At 39.1% G+C, this 21,163-nt stretch overlaps 1 protein-coding gene across 14 annotated transcripts in view; it reads left to right on the top strand.

Annotated features, from left to right (window-relative positions):
* Window positions 1-20,814, top strand: part of mef2d (myocyte enhancer factor 2d) — a 114,056-nt gene extending 93,242 nt beyond the window's left edge. For 9 of the 14 annotated variants that reach the window (XM_035940818.2, XM_035940817.2, XM_055013516.1 and 6 more), the window contains 3 exons: window positions 1,065-1,115; window positions 5,306-16,081; window positions 17,310-20,814. In XM_035940818.2, coding sequence (XP_035796711.1) covers window positions 1,065-1,115; window positions 5,306-5,747 — 493 coding nt within the window. In that variant the 3' untranslated portion in view covers window positions 5,748-16,081; window positions 17,310-20,814. The remainder of the gene's footprint in view (window positions 1-1,064; window positions 1,116-5,305; window positions 16,082-17,309) is intronic. The other 5 variants (XM_035940819.2, XM_023293891.3, XM_023293892.3 and 2 more) reach the window with 2 other exon arrangements.
* Window positions 20,815-21,163: the final 349 nt, after the last annotated feature.

The following is a 21,163-nucleotide window of genomic DNA, read 5'->3' as shown; positions in this document are numbered from 1 at the left end:
TTCCCCCTGACTCCCCAATCTAAATGTTAATGTCACGGCTGCCCTCTGAACCTTCTCTCAGCTGAGCCTCGCTTCCAGCTTGTTTGTGTGTTTATATAGAGGTGCTCTCCGGATACTGGTTGTTGCAGGACGTGTTGTCATTGTTTGTTTTCTTGCTAAGTCGATGTGTTATCAGCAGACAGGGTCTCCAATTGGGAGACTTTAGCATGAAATGAACAGAACCACTTTTAGGGATACTGTTTGCTCCTGTAAGTGTTGTTTTGTCCACTTGATCCATCCACGTTCTGCACAAGTGTTTCAATATTTAACTTACAGAATGGATAAAATGACGTACTAGTGACAAACGTCTGTAGTGCCTTGTGCTTGTCTCACTTTGTCCTTGTTTTTTAGTCCAAAAACACACGTCCTTTTTCTCAGCTGTGGTTGAAGAGAAAAACATTTGCAGACAGTGCACAAATTGCTAAATTGCTTACAGGACATACTTGTTTGTTGGCAGGGCACAGTGCACACATGCTATCAGAGGCGGATCAGTAAAACCTCCCATGTGGAATCAGTGATTTCCCAGACTACAGATTAGAAACTATAGCGGCTTCATTATGCTTCCTTCTACCTGTGAGATAAACATGCTATTTATGTATTTTTGAGTCCCAGGTGTGTCGCCTGTATATTTACACATTATGGTGATATAAGATGATCCCAGGTTAGTTTATTAAAAGGCAAAATGACTTAATATGCAGCTATCAAGAGCCCAAAATCTCTGCTTACCACTACCAGCTGATTTGTGCCAAAAGCCAACTATTTCAAGTGGATTGGAACTGACTGTATAAAAATGCATTGCATGTGAATGACTATAAAATTTCTGTCCGCGCCGGCTTTAACACTTCCTGCCACACACAACTGCCTCCAGCAACATTGCAGCGTGACCGAAGCAGCTGTTGAGCCTTTTGTGTTTTTGTAGTAACCATGTCTGGATTGACCATGACTGGCCTCCGTCCCACTGTTTCCCTGCTGTTTTAGCTTTTTTTTTAAACTTGCTTGTCTCTTTTTTCCACCTCCCTCTACAGCTTGGCTTCTCAGTCCAACTTGCTCTTTGGCAGGGAGGAGGGCCTCTGCTGGTACTGTACTCTTTACACTTAAGCCACACAGCTACAGCTCGCTGCTTTCCCAAAACGTCTGCTGCACTGAGGAAAATCAGCATTGATTTCAGCAGCTGTAACCGCAAAGTTGCTACTGAAATGAAGCAATTTTGATCTCATTAAAAAGATAAACACAATTGATCCCTATGTGGCAGTTAAGCCACAACAGTGCTGATTGATGGTAAAAAAACAAACAAACAAAAAAAAAAAACAGCAATTCAAGTTTCATGAAATAACTTAAAAGATTCTAAACTATTTTATGGCTACAATTAAAAAGGTATCACAGCATTATGCAGCTAAATAATGCTGTCTAGTCTTTGTCCTTTCTGTTTTTTATTCTTAAACACCCAACCCTTCTTATGTCACTAATAATTCTGATTTAAGTTGTATACTCCTAAAACACAAGGGTCTAATCTATCTATACATATATTGTGCAAATAAAATCATGTAAATTTTCATTATGAAATTCATCCTTGAAAAAATGGCATAATTTTAGTGTCTATGCATGGTTGGAATACTGCAAAATTCAAACAAGTTAAAGTCAATTTTATCTAATCTAATTCCATTTGACATCTAAAAATCTTCCTATTAAAGAACTTGAAACACAAGTTGCCATATGCTACTATATATAGATGTACAAGCAGTGCCATAAAAGAAAAATGCAATTTAAAACTCTCCACTCTATTGGATTAAAGTTCTCTAGTAATTTCGCTTCTTTAAAAATGACCTCAGAATTTACAGATCGCAAGAATGCAGGACTTTCAAATATAAATGTATGTCGGTTTCTTACAAAACAAATTCACGTGATGCGACATTACACAACTGTTTTCACACAATGGATAGAACTCCTCATGACTGGTAAATTGATCTTGATATGCAACACTGATTGAATCCCCCCTAAAATATCTAACAATACAAACACTACTAAATTAAGTGAATTAAAGTCTTGATAGTAAGCAGCACTAACAGTTATTTGTCACATCTAAGAAACTGAATTCTATCACATTGTTGTGGGAATGACAACTGTCAGTAAAACAGTCTGATTTGAACTTAATTGGTGAAGGCTTATTTTTTGCACTTTCATCCTCAGGAAAAAAAAAAATGTAGAGCATTTTGGGAGTCAGCGGCTGCAGCTCGACACACCGCACTGTAACCAAGTGTCTGCTTCTGGCTGTGCTCGTTGTGTTGTTAGTGCTCGGGGGTAGCCTGCCGCTCTCGCCTTCATCACTGTCACTGGCCCGCTGACTCGGCCGTTTCCACTCGCCATAGCAACTGCACCCCCGTGGCACCACCATCCATCTACCTGCGCCCGCCTGAGCCACGACGTGCAGGTTTGATGAAGTGGGTACGGCGAGAGACGGAGTGAGCTTCGCCGCCACCGAGGGATTCATGTGTGTGAGAAAGAGAGAAAGAGTGCAGGAGGGAAGGAGCATTTGTATGTAAGACAGCAAGTGTGCACAACTTTAGGTGTGTGTGTGTGAGTGTGTGTGTGTCAGATGGAGGAAGACAGTGAGCACATTTGAGTACCGCAGACCCAGAACGCCTGGAGGAGTGCTATCTTAAATTCCCCTCTCAGTCTGCCAGTAATTGAGGGAATATTAGAGATACAGTGCTGCAGATGGCTCATGATATGACATATTAGAACACACCCGAGGGGCGAAACGCAGTAATTGGGAGCTTCAAATTCAGATCTTCGTGTCAAGCTGCGGTAGAGGGAGAGTTAGAGCGAGCCCAATCCGAAAAATCATGTCGACGCCGTCAAAGGAGCGAGCCACGGTGCAGCGTCAACAGTCGGTGTCAACCTCAGTGACAGGTTCAACTCAGCCTCCAGCCAGCAGAGGAGGAGGAGGTAAAGCCTGAGTGTGAGGGTGGACGGGCTGATCAAAGGGTTGTCGCAGGTAGAAGCACAGACAGTGATATACAGACGAAAGCTTTTTGGCAAATGATCTTTATCCTGAGCATCTTAGTGCACTTGGAAAGGAAGTTATCTTTAATGCAGCTCAATCATATGTTAGAGTGTGTCCTCCTTCAGGCCATGATCATGTTTTCTAAACTTGTGAACATTTTGAATAGGTGGTGTGCATCTTGTCATAATCAGTAAAAGTTGGTATGAAATGTAATCATTGAGACAGTAGCAGAGAAGAGTGTGCTGATTAGCCTTCATTAATGTAAAGTCTGTGTCTACACAGAATGCATTCAGGTACATTCTGAGTGTGAGTCATTTGTGTTTTGGCAGCTTTCGGAGCCCAACACGCAATCACTGCAGTTATAGATACGAAACAGTCAAAAATATACTGGAAGCCTTCTGTTCAACTGTGGATTAGTGCAAATTAAACTCCACATTCATTTAGGTGAAGGCACCGTTTTAATTCTGCGGTTGTCCTTTCACCAGCAATAAAACCGCAGTCAGTCATTGTTGTTCCAGCCTAATGTGACGTCCAATCAAATACATGAAATCATGCATATCCAGATAAATGAATAGACCAACACGTATTGTTTGCCATTACGATTGGAAGGCAAACTTTTTTTTTTTTTTTTTTGGTTTGACAACTTGTCATTGTTGTACAATCATTTTTGTAGGTAAATGGTCTAATCAAAAAGAATGTTTTTTGCGACCACTTGTTGCTTCCCATTTCTGATTTCTTCTTCAACTGCAAAATAAGCACAGAGTAAACATCGCGTTCTGTATCTGTCAGTCAGTCAGCAACCAAGATTACCCTTGAAATCATAAAAATCTGTGATTTAAATCATAACATTAGAAAATTCAAATCATAGTGTTAGAAAATTTTAATCCTAGCATTCTAAGATTAAAATCATAACTTTCAAAATTCAAATCAAAACATTCAAAATTCTAATCATAACACTTTAAGATTCAAATAACATTCAAATGTTTAACCTAAACATTCAAATCATAACATTTTAAAAATTGAATCATAACATTCTAAGAATCAAATCACAATATTCACAATTCAGATCACAGCACGTGACATTCAAAACTTGAATCATAGCATTCAAAATTTAAATCATAGCCTTCTACCATCCAAATCATAACGTCCTAAAAGTTTATTCAAAACGGAATTCATAAGAAATTTTGACAGTTTAGAAGACTCAGTGCCTTTCACAGATTGGTCGCTTGACATGTTTACATAACAGGACTTCCAGGAAGAGTTACAAGCAATGTGGAGGTACTGGGAGCTCTATATCACTGCACATGAAGACCAGTTTGGTGCCAGCCAAGTTTAAATCAGACACATATTTAGATGTTTTTTATGGGCTTAAGCTTGGAACTTTTGATCCTGCCTCATATGTTAAACTGCTTTGCTAGGTTTTCCCTTCTGATAAATGTTCAATTCAATAAATGTTCAAACTCATACTGGACTTTCTGGATTGTACTTGCTTGTCACTGTAGTCGCAACCTCACACCAATGTAATATTCTCACCTCTTCAGACATCAGTACTGTGGGTCAGTACTCTTCCTGCGAGCAAATGGAACATGGAACTTTTCAGTTGAATCTCCTCAAACAATCTGTTGATTTATCCTGGTGATGATGGATGATGGGTTGTGAAAGCCGACATCATCCTTCATTATTATCAGACAGATATGGTTTGAAGAGCTAAGGAAGCAGTTACCAATAGGACATAATCTAAACCAACTGATGGAGAAAAGAAAATCCTAAAATTCAGGACAGACATTTATTTATACTGATGCTCATATTCAACTGTGAACCTTGACAGACCAAATTCGACATGCAAGAATGTTTTGGCTGCATGGCTAATGGACTGTGCTTTTATGTGGCCTCAAATGTAGTCTTATCTGTCCTGTGTGTCTTCGTTCTCTATGTGCTGAAGTCCACTCAAGCCTACATTTGCCAACTTTCTAGCATTGCCTTGCCGTCTTGGGTCTTGTCTTTGACAAATGGCAAGCTTTTCCCATTTTAAGTCCAACATATGTTTATCTGAGTATTGTGGTATGTTGATGTGAAGGCGACCATTCTTCGAATTTTTTACAATGTTGGCTGAACTCTGTGTTTCATCCATGCAAACTTTTGTCTGATCAAGATCTGCTTTGGTGTTATGTTAACGAATGATACATGCAGTTGTGCAGTTGCGTAGTGTCATAACTATTTGTTGTATTCTTTCGTCTTCTGTCTCTTCCTTCATCTCTCCAGGCCAGTGGGCAACATACCTCAGGGCGCTGCACTGACAGTCAACACAAACCCCAACATCAGCATCAAGTCTGAGCCCGTCTCACCAAACCGCGACCGCAGCACTCCCAGCTCCACCAGTGGCGCCGGGGGAGGTGGAGTTGGCCATGTTCAAGTCCAGGGACAAGGTCTGGTGTCTGTCGCCTACCCTGGAACCCTGCGCCTGGAAGCAGGAGGCCAAGGCCGCTCACCCGTCGATAGCCTCAGCAGCAACGGCAGCTCATACGAGGGCAGCGACCGGGACGACGGCACCCAGGGTCGAGGCGGGGGTCCGGACTTCCACCACCATGCTGGTGCTGGAGCCCAACAGCCCACCATGGTCCTCCTGCGGCCCTCTTCAGCGGAGCCACAGGAACAGGACGGGACCAACGTCAAGAGAATGAGACTGGATACCTGGGTCACATAAAGAGATGAATGGGAAGAGAGGGATGGACAGATGGAGGATGGAAATGTGTACTTGTGGCTTGTGTACATGCCCCCACCAGCCCCGAAGCCCCCATTCTCCCCCTTTCATACACACATGCATAATATACCCACCATTGATCTAGTAACCTACTGTCCACACAGGAAGCATTGCCCTTACACATACATACACAAACGAGTATGCTAACACACTCTTGTCGCACGTGTGGACACTGACGCTCACTTGTATGGCAATGTGCATTCACATTTGAACTCTAATGTACTCTCACTCACACACTCAAAACCCCCAGAGGGTTAAGCCACCAAACCAGGGATTATTTGTCAAAATAATTACCATCTCGTACTTCATTCAGCTGTATTTGAATAGAAGTGAATGAGTAAGGTTTTAATCAGGCCACACTGACTAGTAAAAGCCTAAATTTGGCCCCATGAACTACTACCGGACATGTTGACAGTTGCTGGCAGAGCAGACAAACAAACCAGACTTGGTTTCCCTGCATGACCTGCATTTGGTTAGATTGTGGTGGCATTGCTCCACCCCCATGTCCTTACTGTCTGTTAATCCACAGTAGGTTTTGATCAAAAATGAAAGCACTGCATTAGAACAGTGCCACCAAATGAGTCCACATCTTTGTACACATCCGCCCATCCACAATTGTATTGCTATTGCCCTAGCTTCTTGTTTCTTTTCTAAGAGCCTGGGCGGTTTTGCTCTTTTTAAAGCGTGAAGTTTTGTCCTTCTGTCTTGACTGTTGATCTTTAGAATTTGGATTTGTTTCGGTTTTGAATGAAGACACTAAAAAGAAAACTGGCCTCCCTCCCCAGCCAAGCCGGCGACTACATCAACAGGCCGGCACGTTGGCCCTGTACAAGAATGACGACCTCTGGGTCTTTATTTAATCAGAACCATGCAGACTAGCTGTAGAAACGAGGAACAGGATTTGTTGCCGAGGTAAAAAGACTGCTTTTCTTTGAATCAGGGATGAGCTGCAAAAGCTCAACGACATGACGCAGATACTCCTCGTTTCACCCACATCATGTCAACTGCAGATGCTGAGAAAGGCGTGTGTGTATACGGGTTTGTTACCTCAACTGGTCATCTTTTTTTTTTCTCAAAGTGATTTGGACAAATGTTCAATTTCATCCTTGAACACACACCTACAATGCACACAGCTGAAAGTATTTTTGTGAAGCAACTCATGTTTTGAATAGATAGCTGATGTTCAAAGGGGAGAATCATGAGGTACCATGTATATAAGCAATCTGTAACCTTTGTGGCTTTTTGTGTGACAGGGATAAGGTGTTTTGAAGGTTAAAAAAATAGATCATATACAAGTATATATTTAAAAAGCTTCAGGCGGCAGCAAGGGCAGCTCTGCGTTTGGGCAAGAGACTACAACAGACGACAGGGATTGTATATATAAACTATATATTCGGCAGGATATCCCTTAATGAAACAAACAAAAAAAAAACAAGCAAACATTGATTCTCAGTGGATCGGTCTCTTTTTTATTATTATTTATGCGTGTATATAAAGTGTAATATGTGGACGAGCCAAGAGTGGGTGCTGTAGAGGCAGAAAGGGAAGACGTAGCCGTGGTGACTCGGACTGTTTTGAGTGAGCAATGGTTAGGACTCTGTTACTGATGGAGCGCACTTTACCTTAACTCCCACCTCTGACACCCTCACACACCAACAACACACACACAACCACACAGTACATACACACTAGGGTTAGACTGATATACTTGACTGGTTGTCAAACCTAAAATCAGGAGTTACAAATGAAAAAAATGCACTTTTTATTTCATTTTCAAATTCGTTTTTACTGTAGTTTAATTGAAATATTTTTTTAATTGTACATCAACCAGTCAGAGCTTCTTTCGTGGCCTCTGTTACTGGTACATGCTAGCTGCCTATTTGAAATGAATTTAGTTTGATTGTTGCTTTTTTTCCAATAGCTGAGTAGCACAGATTTATTGTAAATTGAAGTAATCAATTCTGACATTTTTTTCACTCAATGTCAGCTCAACGTCATAAAGTTGGTGGTGCATCATCATGTGATCACCTTGAATATATTTGGAGGCTTTTCCACTTTGGTGATTTCTGCAGATATGACCACTATTTATTGAGAATTCTTTGGCAAATCAAAGTATTAAGTATTGGCAGCTTCGGTTAAAAAATGCCACTTTTATCTGTTACAGACATATCAGTCAAGCTCTAGACCACACACTCACATACAGATAGTATATGATTAAGTGAGCCAAGGATGTCCCCCTTTATGTTTTAGAGGTTTCCCTTTTCCTCCTATTGAAAGCCATGTGTCTATATTTAAAGGATCTCTCCTTTGCCTCTCACTGGTTGGCTGTAGTTTTATATTATTGAAGACTATGAAGGAAAAAGAAATGTGAAGGATGTCATTTTTGTACTCTGTAAAAGTGGCAAAAGGTGATGTAGGGTTTAGTGGGTAGATTTTTTTTTATTTTTTTTTTTTAAAAACCGTGGTGGTCAAAAGTGCAAATTCATGTATTTATTTTTCCTAAAAGCACTCTGAGCCTCCATCCATTTGCTTGTTAAAAGCGCTTGAGGCAGAGTTTGGGTGCCGTTTGTCATTAAGCCGGAGGTTTCAGAACGATTCTTGATCTTTTAATGACTACCTCCCAAATCCAACACAGACTTGTCAACTTTGGGTTTTACCACATCCAGCCACTACATCCTTCTCATGGGCAGGCCCTCGTCACCTCGCTCTCACCCCCGTCACTCACTCACTCAGTTTTTTTTTTTTTCCCCTCCCTGTCTGGAAGCTTAATCTCCAAACACCACACACACAAATACACACATGCATTTCATTACACACTCCTTCTCTGTTTACTTCGTCCACATAGCGGGTGTCATCGCTGAAATGACATCCAGTCAAATTATTTTGGGGTCATTTCCATGGACTAACACAACCAACCCCTACTCTCTCTCTCTGACTTGCAGCTTCATCACACACTACTCCCATCATCCTCCCCTCAATTCATCTGTGATTTCTCATTTACTTTTTCTCCGTCTGTCACTCACTCACGCACACTCATCCTCTCTGTGACAAGTCTGAGTGTCAATATTGCTTTTCTGAGTGCATGGCAGAGTGAACATAAATCCTCCAAGTGTAAACACTTTGACTGTTAAGACTGTTGTGCCCAGAGCTTCGAACAAAATATCAAAAAAAGAGATACTCGACTCCATGTTTAAGCCGGCAAGAGATAGGTTTGATCAAAAGAAAAAAAGAAATAAAATGACAACCTTTGCAACAGAACTCATGGGAGTTTTGTTTGTCAGCAGGCAGGCCAGAGTTCTTATGAAGCCCTGACATGTTCTTTAGAACTACACTTTCGTTTGCTGTAATCACAAGATAGAAAGACAATCGTGCAGAGAAACAGCTCCAAGACACCCACTCCCCACCCTTAAAAAAGCAACTACATGCTCCTGTATAATGATGTTTAGAAGTCTCACTCACTTTCCAGTGTTAATTTGTGCTGGTGACAGTCTGTTTTTAATTGTTCTCTGAGAATTGATATTATTATTATTATGATTATCATCGTCATCATTACCACAGCCTTCACTGATGGTAGCTGTCATGATGATATAGAGATCTGCGTTTTTTTTGTTTTTTTTTCCGTGTAGGTTAGGCATCTTGTTTTATTTGGAATTTGATTTTATTTTATTATATAAAAATATTCTATAAATATATTTTTGTTTTCTCTTTTTTGGAATTTGCTTTTCGTTTTTTTTTTTCCTTCAAAAAGGGTGTTACTAATGTTGCACGATTTTTATGAACATGAAACAACACAAGCGTAGTGGTATTAGTACACGTGTGGCTGCGGACGGAGGCGCTGAACGAGTCGACCGCGACGACAACCGCTTCAATGCTGCAACTGTGAGTCCAAATGTACAAAACCTCTCAGTCCACACATGGTAACATGGAGGGAGGGGGGGGGGAGCAGGGTGACACGTCTAACTTATTTCTGACCAGACACAATGATGTCAAATGCATGGGCGTTTCAAAACAAGAGAAGAGTGAATCATGTTATAGGACATAAAATGTAATATTGACACAAATACACATCACACAGGATTAAGAAACAAAAAAAAAAACTAAAAAATTGAAGAAAAATGTTTAAAATAAATTATAGCTAATATATTGTGTTCGGCTAGTCTGCTTTTTTGTTGTAAAGATAAATTTTTTTGTTGTTTTTGGAGAATGATATACAATTTGTGTATATTTTCATAAATAAAGTATGCACTGATATGTTATTACAAATTCTATACTGCTTTTACAAAAAAAAGTGTTTGTTATTGTACCAAAGTATCCATTGGTCCCCTCTTACCCTCCTCCCCTTTTTGCGTATGTTTTACCGTATTTTATATATTAAATAGACAAGTTGACCTACAGATAAAGTTTGAGTTTGTGTCCTTCATTTTTAGGTTTGTGTCACTCTGGTATGGAGGCATCACCATGTTGTCGCCACTAGAGGGCGCTGTAGTGTTTGGTATTAGTTGGCGAGATCTGCTCATGGGCCAAGAAGCTGAGATTTCCAATAGGTCAGTATTAGTTTATTTTATCGTTTTGTTATTATGGTAATAACTTTCCATTTTAGCATATGAAAATGAGGATGAATGAATGTATTATTACACTTTTTTAATCAAAGCAAATATGCAGTGTTCTCCAAGATGTGTGTTTGAAATTGCTATATTATTTTATGATAAAGTCAATTTTGTCAGGAGAGGCTGCTAGCTTCTTTGAATTAGCGGAGAGAGGCAAGAGGCTTTCAGCTGGTGGGACTGATTTGTCTGTCCTTTAAGGTATAAAAGGTATGAAACGTGACTGTATGAATATTATCCCCCTTAAAGCCTTTATTTAGTAGATGCACCTCCTGCTTCAAGTACAGCATTTAGCCTGTGTAGATACAGTAGGTCCTAATCAGCTTTGCACATCTGGAAACTATAATTTTACCCCATTTTTCTGTGCAAAACAGCTGAAGCTCTGTCAGGTTGCACAGGAATTGTGAGTCAAAAGCCCCTTTTACGTCCAGACACAAATTCTAATTGGATTCAGGTCTGAGCTCTGACTTAGCCGCTCCAAAACATTTACCTTGCTGTGTTTAAACCATTTCTGTGCAAATTTGGGCATTTGCTTCAGGTCATTATCTTGCTGGAAAACACATTTTCTCTCAAGTTGTCATTCTCATGCATACTGCATGAAGGTCCTGCAGTATTTCCCTGTATTTTTCTGCATTCATTTTAACCTCCACTTTTACAAACTTTCCAACGCCTGCAGCTAAGACATTTCCCCAAATAATGATGCTGCCACCACTATGCTTTGCAGTGGGGATGAAGTGTTTGTGATGATGTGTTTGGTGTCTGCCGAGCATAGCATAAAGTATGATGGCAAAAAAGCTCGATTTTGAGACTAATCAGACCAATCAATCTTATTCCAGTTGACTTCAGAGTTTTCCACATGTCTTCAGGTTAACTGCAGTCGAGATTTAACCAGACTTTGTTTTCAACAGTGGCTTTAAGTGGTGAAGAACACAGGAAACAGGTGTTATATGCACAGTCTTTCCTATCTCAGCTGCTGAAGCTTGCAAGTTCTTGAGAGGAGTCATAGGTGGCTTCTCTCACTAGTTTCTTTGTTGTGCAGTTGCTCTGTTTTAGGGGACACCTGCTCTCAGCAGATTTATGCGTGTTCCATATTCTTCCCATTTCTTATTGATGAATTTAACTGCATTTCAGGATATTCAGTAACTTGTAAGATTCTTGCATCCATCCCCTGACTTATGCGTTTCAACAACCTTGTCACAAAGTTGCCTGGAGTGGTGTTTTTTTTCCCTGTCTTCATGGTGTACTGGTTGTACTATATTGACCGTAGCTGTCCTATAGTGAATGTTGGCAGCAAATGCTTTGGGTCCTGTGTGCAGCCCATGGATGCTAGGATTGGGATCTAGGGAGCTGGGATATCAGTTGTTGATTTCTTTGTCATATTTTTGAGCCAGTTTTTTTAGTGTTGGAGAGTGCAATGTCCTCAAAGTGAAGGTTCCTACCATCAAGGAGCCCCCTGTCATTGGGCTGTGCTTATTCTGAAAGCTGTTTTGGTAGGTCTATTGTCCACATAAATGATAAGATTTCCCATGCAGAGCATTGCATTATAACGTGATCATGTACACTCACTGGCCACTTTATTAGGTATACCATGCTAATAAAAGTTTGGACCCCTTTTGCCTTCAGAACTGCCTTCATTCTTCGTGGCAAACTTTCAACAAGGTGAATATATCCCCCACACCATTTCACCACCAACATCAGCCTGAACTGTTGATATAAGACAGGATGGATCCATGCTTTCATCTTGTTTATGCCAAATTCTGACCATCTGAATGTTGCAGCTGAAATCGAGACTTATCAGACCAGGCAACGTTTTTCCATTCTTCTATTGCCCAATTTTAGTGAGCCTCTGTGAATTACAGCCTCAGTTTCCTGTTCTTAGCTGACAGGAGTGGCTGCTGCTGTAGTCCATCTTCTTCAAGGTTGGACATGTTGTGCTTTCAGAGATGGTATTCTGCATTCCTTTGTTGTAACAAGTGGTTATTTGAGTTACTGTTGCCTTTCTATCATCTCCAGCCAGTCTGCCCATTCTCCTCTGACCTCTCACATCAACAAGGCATTCTCGTCCACACAACTGCTGCTCACTGAATATTTTCCCTTTTTTGGACCATTCTCTGTAAACCGTAGAGATGGTTGTGTGTGAAAATCCCAGTAGATCAGCAGTTTCGGAAACACTCAGACCAGCCTGTCTGACACCAAGAACCATGCCCTGTTCAAAGTCACTTCCATCATCTTTCTTCCGTATTCTGATGCTCAGTTTGAACTTCAGAAATTTATCTTGACCACGTCTACATGCCTAAATGCATTGAGTTGAGGCAATGTGATTGGTTGATTAGCTATTTGTGTTAACAAGCAATTGAACAGGTGTACCTAATAAAGTGGCTGGTGAGTGTATGTTTTACATCCTATGTGTCCATGGTTGTAATTTTGTAGCAGATTGTTGTAAAAGTACCAAATACCCTTATTTTTAACCCAAAAGATCGAGTGGAGACCAAAATGAAGTTAAAAGAGTTACATCACATAATGTCCAGAAAGACAACTCCAAATAAATGTTAATGTTGCTTTGTGTCTGCTGTTGTGTCACCAGCTTGTTTCCACTGCTCCAAATGAGGAAAAAAAGTAGAATTTTACAAATTGATATAAAGGTTTGTATGAAAATATTTTACTTGTAATGATTTCTTATACAACAGTGGCTGATTTTACTGTCACCACCATGTAAGATGTGGTTTACTCAATGTAAAGCATTTAAAAGGCTTTTATAGGTATTTTAAGGCTTTGAAGCCAATAATTGGACTAATTAGATAACTAGACTGTTAACGTTGATTAATTGCAGCTGCAAACATCAGGTTTAATACAGTCTTTCCAATATTAGGAGATATATAGGAGAACAATTAAATACTTTGAAAATGCAGCTAAATATGCTGTCTGCATTTCATGATAACACAATGTAGGGCTGGTAATTTTCATAAGTTCTGAACTATTTTTTTTATATTGTGCATGTTTTGGTATCCCATTTCCAATGAACAACACTGGTGACTCTCCCACTCAATCCAGGACTCATTGAGCTGACCGCAGGCCGTCATCTGACACAGTCAGCTGTTTTGTCCACAGCAGACGTTGGGCTCATGTCTCAGACAGACACACACTCTCTTGGCTCAACAGGTCACTAATAATAACCGCACACACTCTCAGACAGCTGAGTGAAAAATCAAACTGGACAGTCCGGGTATTGTCTGTCAGACCGCCCACCCATTTCCTGCTGCTGAGTGAGGAAGGCAGCCTTTTTCTGAGGGAGATCCTATCTGTCTACATTTAAGTTTCCACTTAAATATGAGGGAGTTATAAGCAGAGTGGTCTAACCCACAACCCAACTATAGCATTACAGTGGCGCTTCGAATGTTAGACCATTCTTGAAAACACAAAAACTACAGAAAGTGGGTTAGACCACTCTGCTTCCAAACCCTTCATATACCCTTCGTGTGAGGGTAGTGATCTTCCAAAGGTTAGAATTAGCATCCTCTTCAATATTTTGGCTCAGTGTGAACATGTGTAAAGAAAGCCCATGTGTGATATTTGTGGTTTATTTGTTGTGACTTTGCTTTGTAGTTGCTCAGAGACAAAGAATTGGGGGATTTGATGTGAGTCATTGTCTTTCTTTTTACCTTCCTTTGTTTTCTGTGTGTTTATGGGCGTGGCCTGTCTGCCAGCGCACATCTAACTTCATTTCTGCACGCTTATTCAATTACTGTGTGAGCATCTGCTGGCAGAAACACAAACACACACAGAAAACAAACACAGGCTCACACCAGTAGAGGAACTAAGAAACATCTCCTCTGCCTACGCCCCATTTACCTCCTCATCTTGATGCCAGCTGTTATAAAACACTGAAACTCTCCTCATGAAGACAAGTGTGTTTTTCCTTAAATTTGAATCATTCTCACTAATCAGCTCATGGAAAAACACAAACCCTCCTCCATGGTAGAGAGGCTACATGAATTCCTGTTTTAGTTCGTGTTGATCCATCATTGTGATAATGTTGGCAGTGGGGAAAAAAGGTTAGGACTCATCTAACCTAATTTGTGCTTTTTGTATAATCCAATCTAATTCCTGACCCTTATCTAAAACAGAAGATCAACGTGATCAAACAAATCCCAGTTTTTAAGATTAAATGAACACATCAATCAATCAAACTGATACATTTGAGACAAATAAAGCTTTTATCAGTCATAAACCAGTGGCCTTATTTATTTAAAAAAAAATCTTTTGATTTATATATGAATTTAGGTTTAAGATCAATCATGATGCTGTGTTTATGTTTGATTCACAGCTAAGCATAAAAAACCTTACTGCAGCAGGTTCTGAAAACCCATTTCTGATTTACCACCTGTGAAATCTCAAATCAACATAAATTGATGGCCAGCACAAATAAAGGTTCAGTCAGGAACACCTATGGAGCAAATGAGAAAAGCAAACTTTTCAGAAGATCATTGCAATTGTGAACAAGTGATCAAATCCAGGCAACACTTATAGACTTCATAGTCGATTAACATACAAAGCCAAACATGCAGTGTGGGATTGTATCATTCCAGTGAACAAGGTGGACGAGAAAGATGGTAGTGATATTAAAAAGAAATGGTCTGACATTAAACTACATCTGAAAAAGAACAGCCTCTTTTTAACTTTATAAGCTATTTATTGAGAATAATCTCCAGTTTTTAATTCAAAACACCTTTTGTCTGGTAGTTCATTTCTCACACCTTTAATTTAATCCTCTAACACTGTGCAAAAGCGCACAAATTTGGATGCATATGTGTCCCAAACTGCAATGCTTTTACAATACCTAACAAAAATTGGTTCCATGGAGTGTTTTATTTTTTATTCATGAATCATTCCTGCAGTCTCATTCATCCTGGATTACTACAGCAACTTGCAGCTGTCATTAGGAGATTGCACACTGCAGTGCAACTTCTGTTCTCTTTTAATGCAGCCTGGTGACCAGTGGGTTGATAGTGGTGTAAAGGTCCGTGTATATTTTGGCAATTGGATTTTCCGTTCTCAAACGGGCACTGAAAAACAAAAAACGAATGGTTATTCGATTTTCGTTTTAAAATAATAAAATTAAAATTGAAATACAAGGCGCTTTTTCTTTTTGTGATCAAAAGGGATGTACGAAATTTTAAAAATGCTTTGATTTTCATTTTATATTTAGAAAAACAAAAAAATCAGTAAGAGACGGAAACGAAAAAAGGTCCGTTTTTTTCATTTTCTGAGACCGGAAGTGGTCATCAGCAAGTGTGCAGCCAAACAGTACAGTGCATAGACTGTATATAATTTTTTCGTTATTTTTCATGGTCAAAATGAGAGATCAGGTGGCCGATCTTAAAAGAAAATCAATATTGATTTTTCTATAGAGCGTTAAAGTTTTGCGAAGCCAGGGGGCGGGGTTACTTGTTTGACAGTCCGGTCTGGAACGATTGACAGGTCCTATGGAGGAGGTAGCAGAGACTCTGTTGTCCTCGTTTGGATTAATTCTGATAGAATAACTGATGGTTTATTTATCAGTGGAGCAGCAGAACATTTTCCACAGACAGTTTTCCTGCCCGTTGGCTTGTTTTAACCAGTTTTCTGCCTTCGGTTGATTCTACCAGCAGACACTGAAAGGACTCTGATAGCTTGGTAAGTGTTTATTTTCGTGTCGGTGCCGCTTTTAATGCACTTTATATGCAGCTTTAGTGTCAGATATAATGTGTACTATGCACTCCAGATGTTGGTGGAGTTTATTTCTGTGTGTGTTGACCAGAGAAGAAAGTTAGCATCCGGTAAATATTAGTTTTAATGTTAGCGATGCTAACCAAGGTAGCTGCTCAGTTGTAGCCTGATGAAAGCTAACGTAGCATTAAGCTAACCTAGCATTAAGCTAACGATGTTTGTATTGAGTTTTATGTAAACAGCTGGAGTGTGTTGTGTTACTGTAATGTAGTGCATTTAGTTAATAAAACTGTTCATGGAGACGCTGGTTCACATTAATGTAACGTTTAGAAAACCTAAATGTGATTAAAACAGTGAGGTTAAGGTTCTGTGTTGTCAGTAGTCCTGAATATCTGCTGTCTCTGATGTTAAACTGGAGAAAACAGTAAATCTACTCTCTAATGGTTAACGTTGTTTAATGACTGATTAACATGTTGTAGTACATCTTAGTGCAGATTAGAAAAATAACCTCCCGGAACATGACCAAAGTTATGATGAACACGATAGTTATTACATTTAAATTTAAGCACAGTCGCTCTAAAAACGTCATAATATAGTATGTTGTCCAAAAAACGTCATAGTATAGCATGTCGCTCTAAAAACGTCATAGTATAGCATGTCGCTCTAAAAACGTCATGATATAGCATGTCGCTCAAAAAACGTCATAGTATAGCATGTCGCCCTAAAAACGTCATAATATAGCATGTCGCTCTTGAAACGTCACAGTATAGCATGTCGCCCAAAAAACGTCATAGTATAGCATGTCGCTCTGAAAACGTCATAGTTTAGCCTTTAGTCCACAAAACGTTATGTCCTGGCTGTGTGAAGTAGGTGAGGAGCAATAGAAAAACAGTCCAAACGCTGGTTTCCAGAGGTTTAGACGAGTATTTATTTGAAAGAGTAAATTTACAACAGCACAACATGTGAGGGGGTTAAAAGCAAATGGGTGTTAGTAAAATAAGAAGAAATAAACAGAATTAAAAGTGAACTTCACGTTGACATTGATGGACATTCCAACCATGAACAAAGTAAAAGACAATCAGTACGAAAAACAACTCTTCCTGTTCACCTCTTAAAACCCAAAAACACACCGCAGTAGCACCCTAAACTAAAACTACCAATGGATTCCCTGTTTTCCTTTCTGAACAATTCAAAGGTCCCTTTCTATCTCCCCACATATCCACCAACCACTGGAACACATCTGCAAAGTTCTGCCGGGCCAGCTCAGCTTCCCCTCAGAAGAAGTGCAGCCACCTGCCAGATGAAGGAGCCTTTTGAGAGGCAGCTGGCATCGTGATTGGACTGTACTTTGGTCTGTTCCAATCCAGCTTCAGCTCCAAAGACGGCAGGCGGGACGAGTCAACGGAGGCCGGGTGGACGAAGGCATGCAGCTGAGTGGAAAAAAAATGCGATTTTACAACATGTTGTGAAAACATGCCATATGATGGAATAATGTAAAAGAGGCTGTGAAAAACACTCCAGAAAGGTTTTCTTTGAAAAAAACATCATCATGAATTTTGGCGCAAAAAAACGACATAGTATACTATGTCGAAAAAAAAATGTGATTTTTCAACATGTTGTAAAAACGTGCCGTATGAAGAAATAATGTAACGAAGGCCGTGAAAAACACTATGGTAAGGTTTTCTTTGAAAAAAAAAAGTCATCATGAATTTTGGGGGAAAAAAACGCCGTAGTATACTATGCCGAAAAAAAAATGCGATTTTTCAACATGTTGTAAAAACGTACCATATGATGAAATAATGTAAAGGAGGCCGTGAAAAACACTATGGTAAGGTTTTCTTTGAAAAAAAAAAAATCATGAATTTTGGCGCAAAAAAATGCCATAGTATACTACGTCGAAAAAAAAAATGTGATTTTTCAACATGTTGTAAAAATGTGCCATATGATGAAATAATGTAAAGGAGGCCGTGGAAAAACACTCCAGAAAGGTTTTCTTTGAAAAAAAAATCATCATGAATTTTGGCCTAAAAAAAACACCATAGTATACTATGTTGAAAAAAAAATTTGATTTTTCAACATGTTGTAAAAACGTGCCATATGATGAAATAATGTAAAGGAGACCGTGAAAAACACTCCAGAAAGGTTTTCTTTGAAAAAAAATCATCATGAATTTTGGCGCAAAAGAAAACGCCATAGTATACTGTGTTGGGAAAAAAAATTCGATTTTTTAAACGTGGTAAAAACGTGCCGTATGATGAAATAATGTAAAGGAGGCCGTGAAAAACACTCCAGAAAGGTTTTCTTTGAAAAAAAAAAACATCATGAATTTTGGCCTAAAAAAAACACCATAGTATACTATGTCGAAAAAAAAATGTGATTTTTCAACATGTTGTAAAAACGTGCCGTATGAAGAAATGATGTAACGAAGGCCGTGAAAAACACTATGGTAAGGTTTTCTTTGAAAAAAAAAATCATGAATTTTGGCGCAAAAAAATGCCATAGTATAACTATGTCGAAAAAAAAGCGATTTTTCAACATGTTGTAAAAATGTGCCATAAGATGAAATAATGTAAAAGAGACGGTGAAAAACACTATGGTATGGTTTTCTTTGAAAAAAAATCATCATGAATTTTCGCGCAAAAGAAAACGCCATAGTATACTGTGTTGGGAAAAAAAATCGATTTTTTAATGTGGTAAAAACGTGCCGTATGATGAAATAATGTAAAGGAGGCCGTGAAAAACACTGCAATCAGGTTTTCTTTGAAAAATAAAATCATCAGGAATTTTGGCGCAAAAAAACGTCATCCTATAGCATACCGCCATCCTATAGCATGTCGCTCTTGAAACGTCATAGTGTAGCAAGTCGCTCTAAAAATGTCATAGTATAGCCTTTGGTCCAAAAAACGTCATAGTATAGCATGTCGTCCAAAAAAATGTCATAGTATAGCATGTCGCTCTAAAAACGTCAGAGTATAGCATGTGGCTCAAAAAACGTCAAATTTAGCATGTCATCCAAAGAACATCATAGTATAGCATGTCGCTCTTAAAATATCATAGTACAGCATGTCGCTCTTAAAACATCATAGTATAGCATGTGACCCAAAAAACGTCATAGTATAGCATGTTGCCCAAAAAACGTCATAGTATAGCGTGTCGCTCTAAAAACATCATAGTATAGCATGTCGCTCTGAAAACGTCATAGTATAGCATGTCGCTCTAAAAACGTCATAGTATAGCATGTTGCTCTAAAAACGTCATAGTATAGCATGTCGATCTAAAAACATCATAGTATAGCCTCTGCTCTAAAAATGTCATAGTATAGCATGTCGTCCAAAAAACATCATAGTATAGCATGTCGTCCAGAAAACGTCAGAGTATAGCCTTTGGTCTAAAAACGTCAGAGTATAGCATGTCGCTCTGAAAACGTCATAGTTTAGCCTTTAGTCCACAAAACGTTATGTCCTGGCTGTGTGAAGTAGGTGAGGAGCAATAGAAAAACAGTCCAAACGCTGGTTTCCAGAGGGTTAGACGAGTATTTATTTGAAAGAGTAAGTTTACAACAACACAACATGTGAGGGGGTTAAAAGCAAATGGGTGTTAGTAAAATAAAAATAAATAAACAGAATTAAACGTGAACTTCACGTTGACATTGATGGATATTCCAACCATGAACAAAGTAAAAGATAATCAATACGAAAATCAACTCTTCCTGTTCACCTCTTAAAACCCAAAAACACACCGCAGTAGCATCCTAAACTAAAACTACCAATGGATTCCCTGTTTTCCTTTCTGAACAATTCAAAGGTCCCTTTCTATCTCCCCACATATCCACCAACCACTGGAACACATCTGCAAAGTTCTGCCGGGCCAGCTCAGCTTCCCCTCAGAAGAAGTGCAGCCACCTGCCAGATGAAGGAGCCTTTTGAGAGGCAGCTGGCATCGTGATTGGACTGTACTTTGGTCTGTTCCAATCCAGCTTCAGCTCCAGAGACGGCAGGCGGGACGAGTCAACGGAGGCCGGGTGGACGAAGGCATGCAGCTGAGTGGAAAAAAAAATGCGATTTTTCAACATGTTGTGAAAACATGCCATATGATGGAATAATGTAAAAGAGGCCGTGAAAAACACTCCAGAAAGGTTTTCTTTGAAAAAAACATCATCATGAATTTTGGCGCAAAAAAACGCCATAGTATACTATGTCGAAAAAAAAATGTGATTTTTCAACATGTTGTAAAAACGTGCCATATGATGAAATAATGTAAAGGAGGCCATGAAAAACACTCCAGAAAGGTCTTCTTTGAAAGAAAAATCATCATGAATTGTGGCGCAAAAAAAACGCCATAGTATACTATGTCGAAAAATGTCATTTTTCAACACTAAATCTTATTGAAAAATATGTTTTACTTAAGTCCACCTGTTTCAGCCATCTCTACCCCTCATTAGGTACCACTCTATGGTACATTATACAAAAAAAATCCAGTAGATGTCACTGTGTTTTGAAATAGCATGCAGAGCAAGTTAGTCTGCTCACAGGAAGTTAGCACGAGCAAAATCACTCCTCACATGAGGCCTCTGTTTGCCGTGATTTTCAAAGGTAATGTAATACTTTTGACATATTATGTTGCCTAAGGAGTTGCTGAACACAAATGTCTCATTTGAAATGTCAAAAAAAGATTTAAAAGAGTAAAATAATTTTTCTCAACCGTTTGGTAGAGGTCAATATTTTAAAAATCGCTGGGTCTCTTCATAAAAAAAAAAACATTGATTGTTGTTATTAGTGCCCCAAAGAGGTAAGAAATATAAAGAAATAATTTTTTCATTGCCTTGTTCTTGGTGAGGATGTTTAAGGGTTAACTTAACATCTGTAAACAAAACAAAAACGTATCAACAAAGTTTTCTGTTAGAGTTTGTGTTCTTGTAAGTTTAACTCCAAGATTTTAAATACTTTCATTTAATGCAAATGAATATCTACTTCAAATGTCTCACTAATAATCATTATCAGCCGTAAAAACCCACAAAACACCCCTCTATACTCGACCACACTTAGTACA

The sequence above is a fragment of the Amphiprion ocellaris genome, chromosome 9, assembly GCF_022539595.1.
Source record: "Amphiprion ocellaris isolate individual 3 ecotype Okinawa chromosome 9, ASM2253959v1, whole genome shotgun sequence".
Classification (NCBI taxonomy): Eukaryota; Metazoa; Chordata; class Actinopteri; family Pomacentridae; genus Amphiprion; species Amphiprion ocellaris.
Note: the sequence above shows the minus strand (reverse complement) of the source record. Positions and strands in the feature narration are given on the sequence as shown.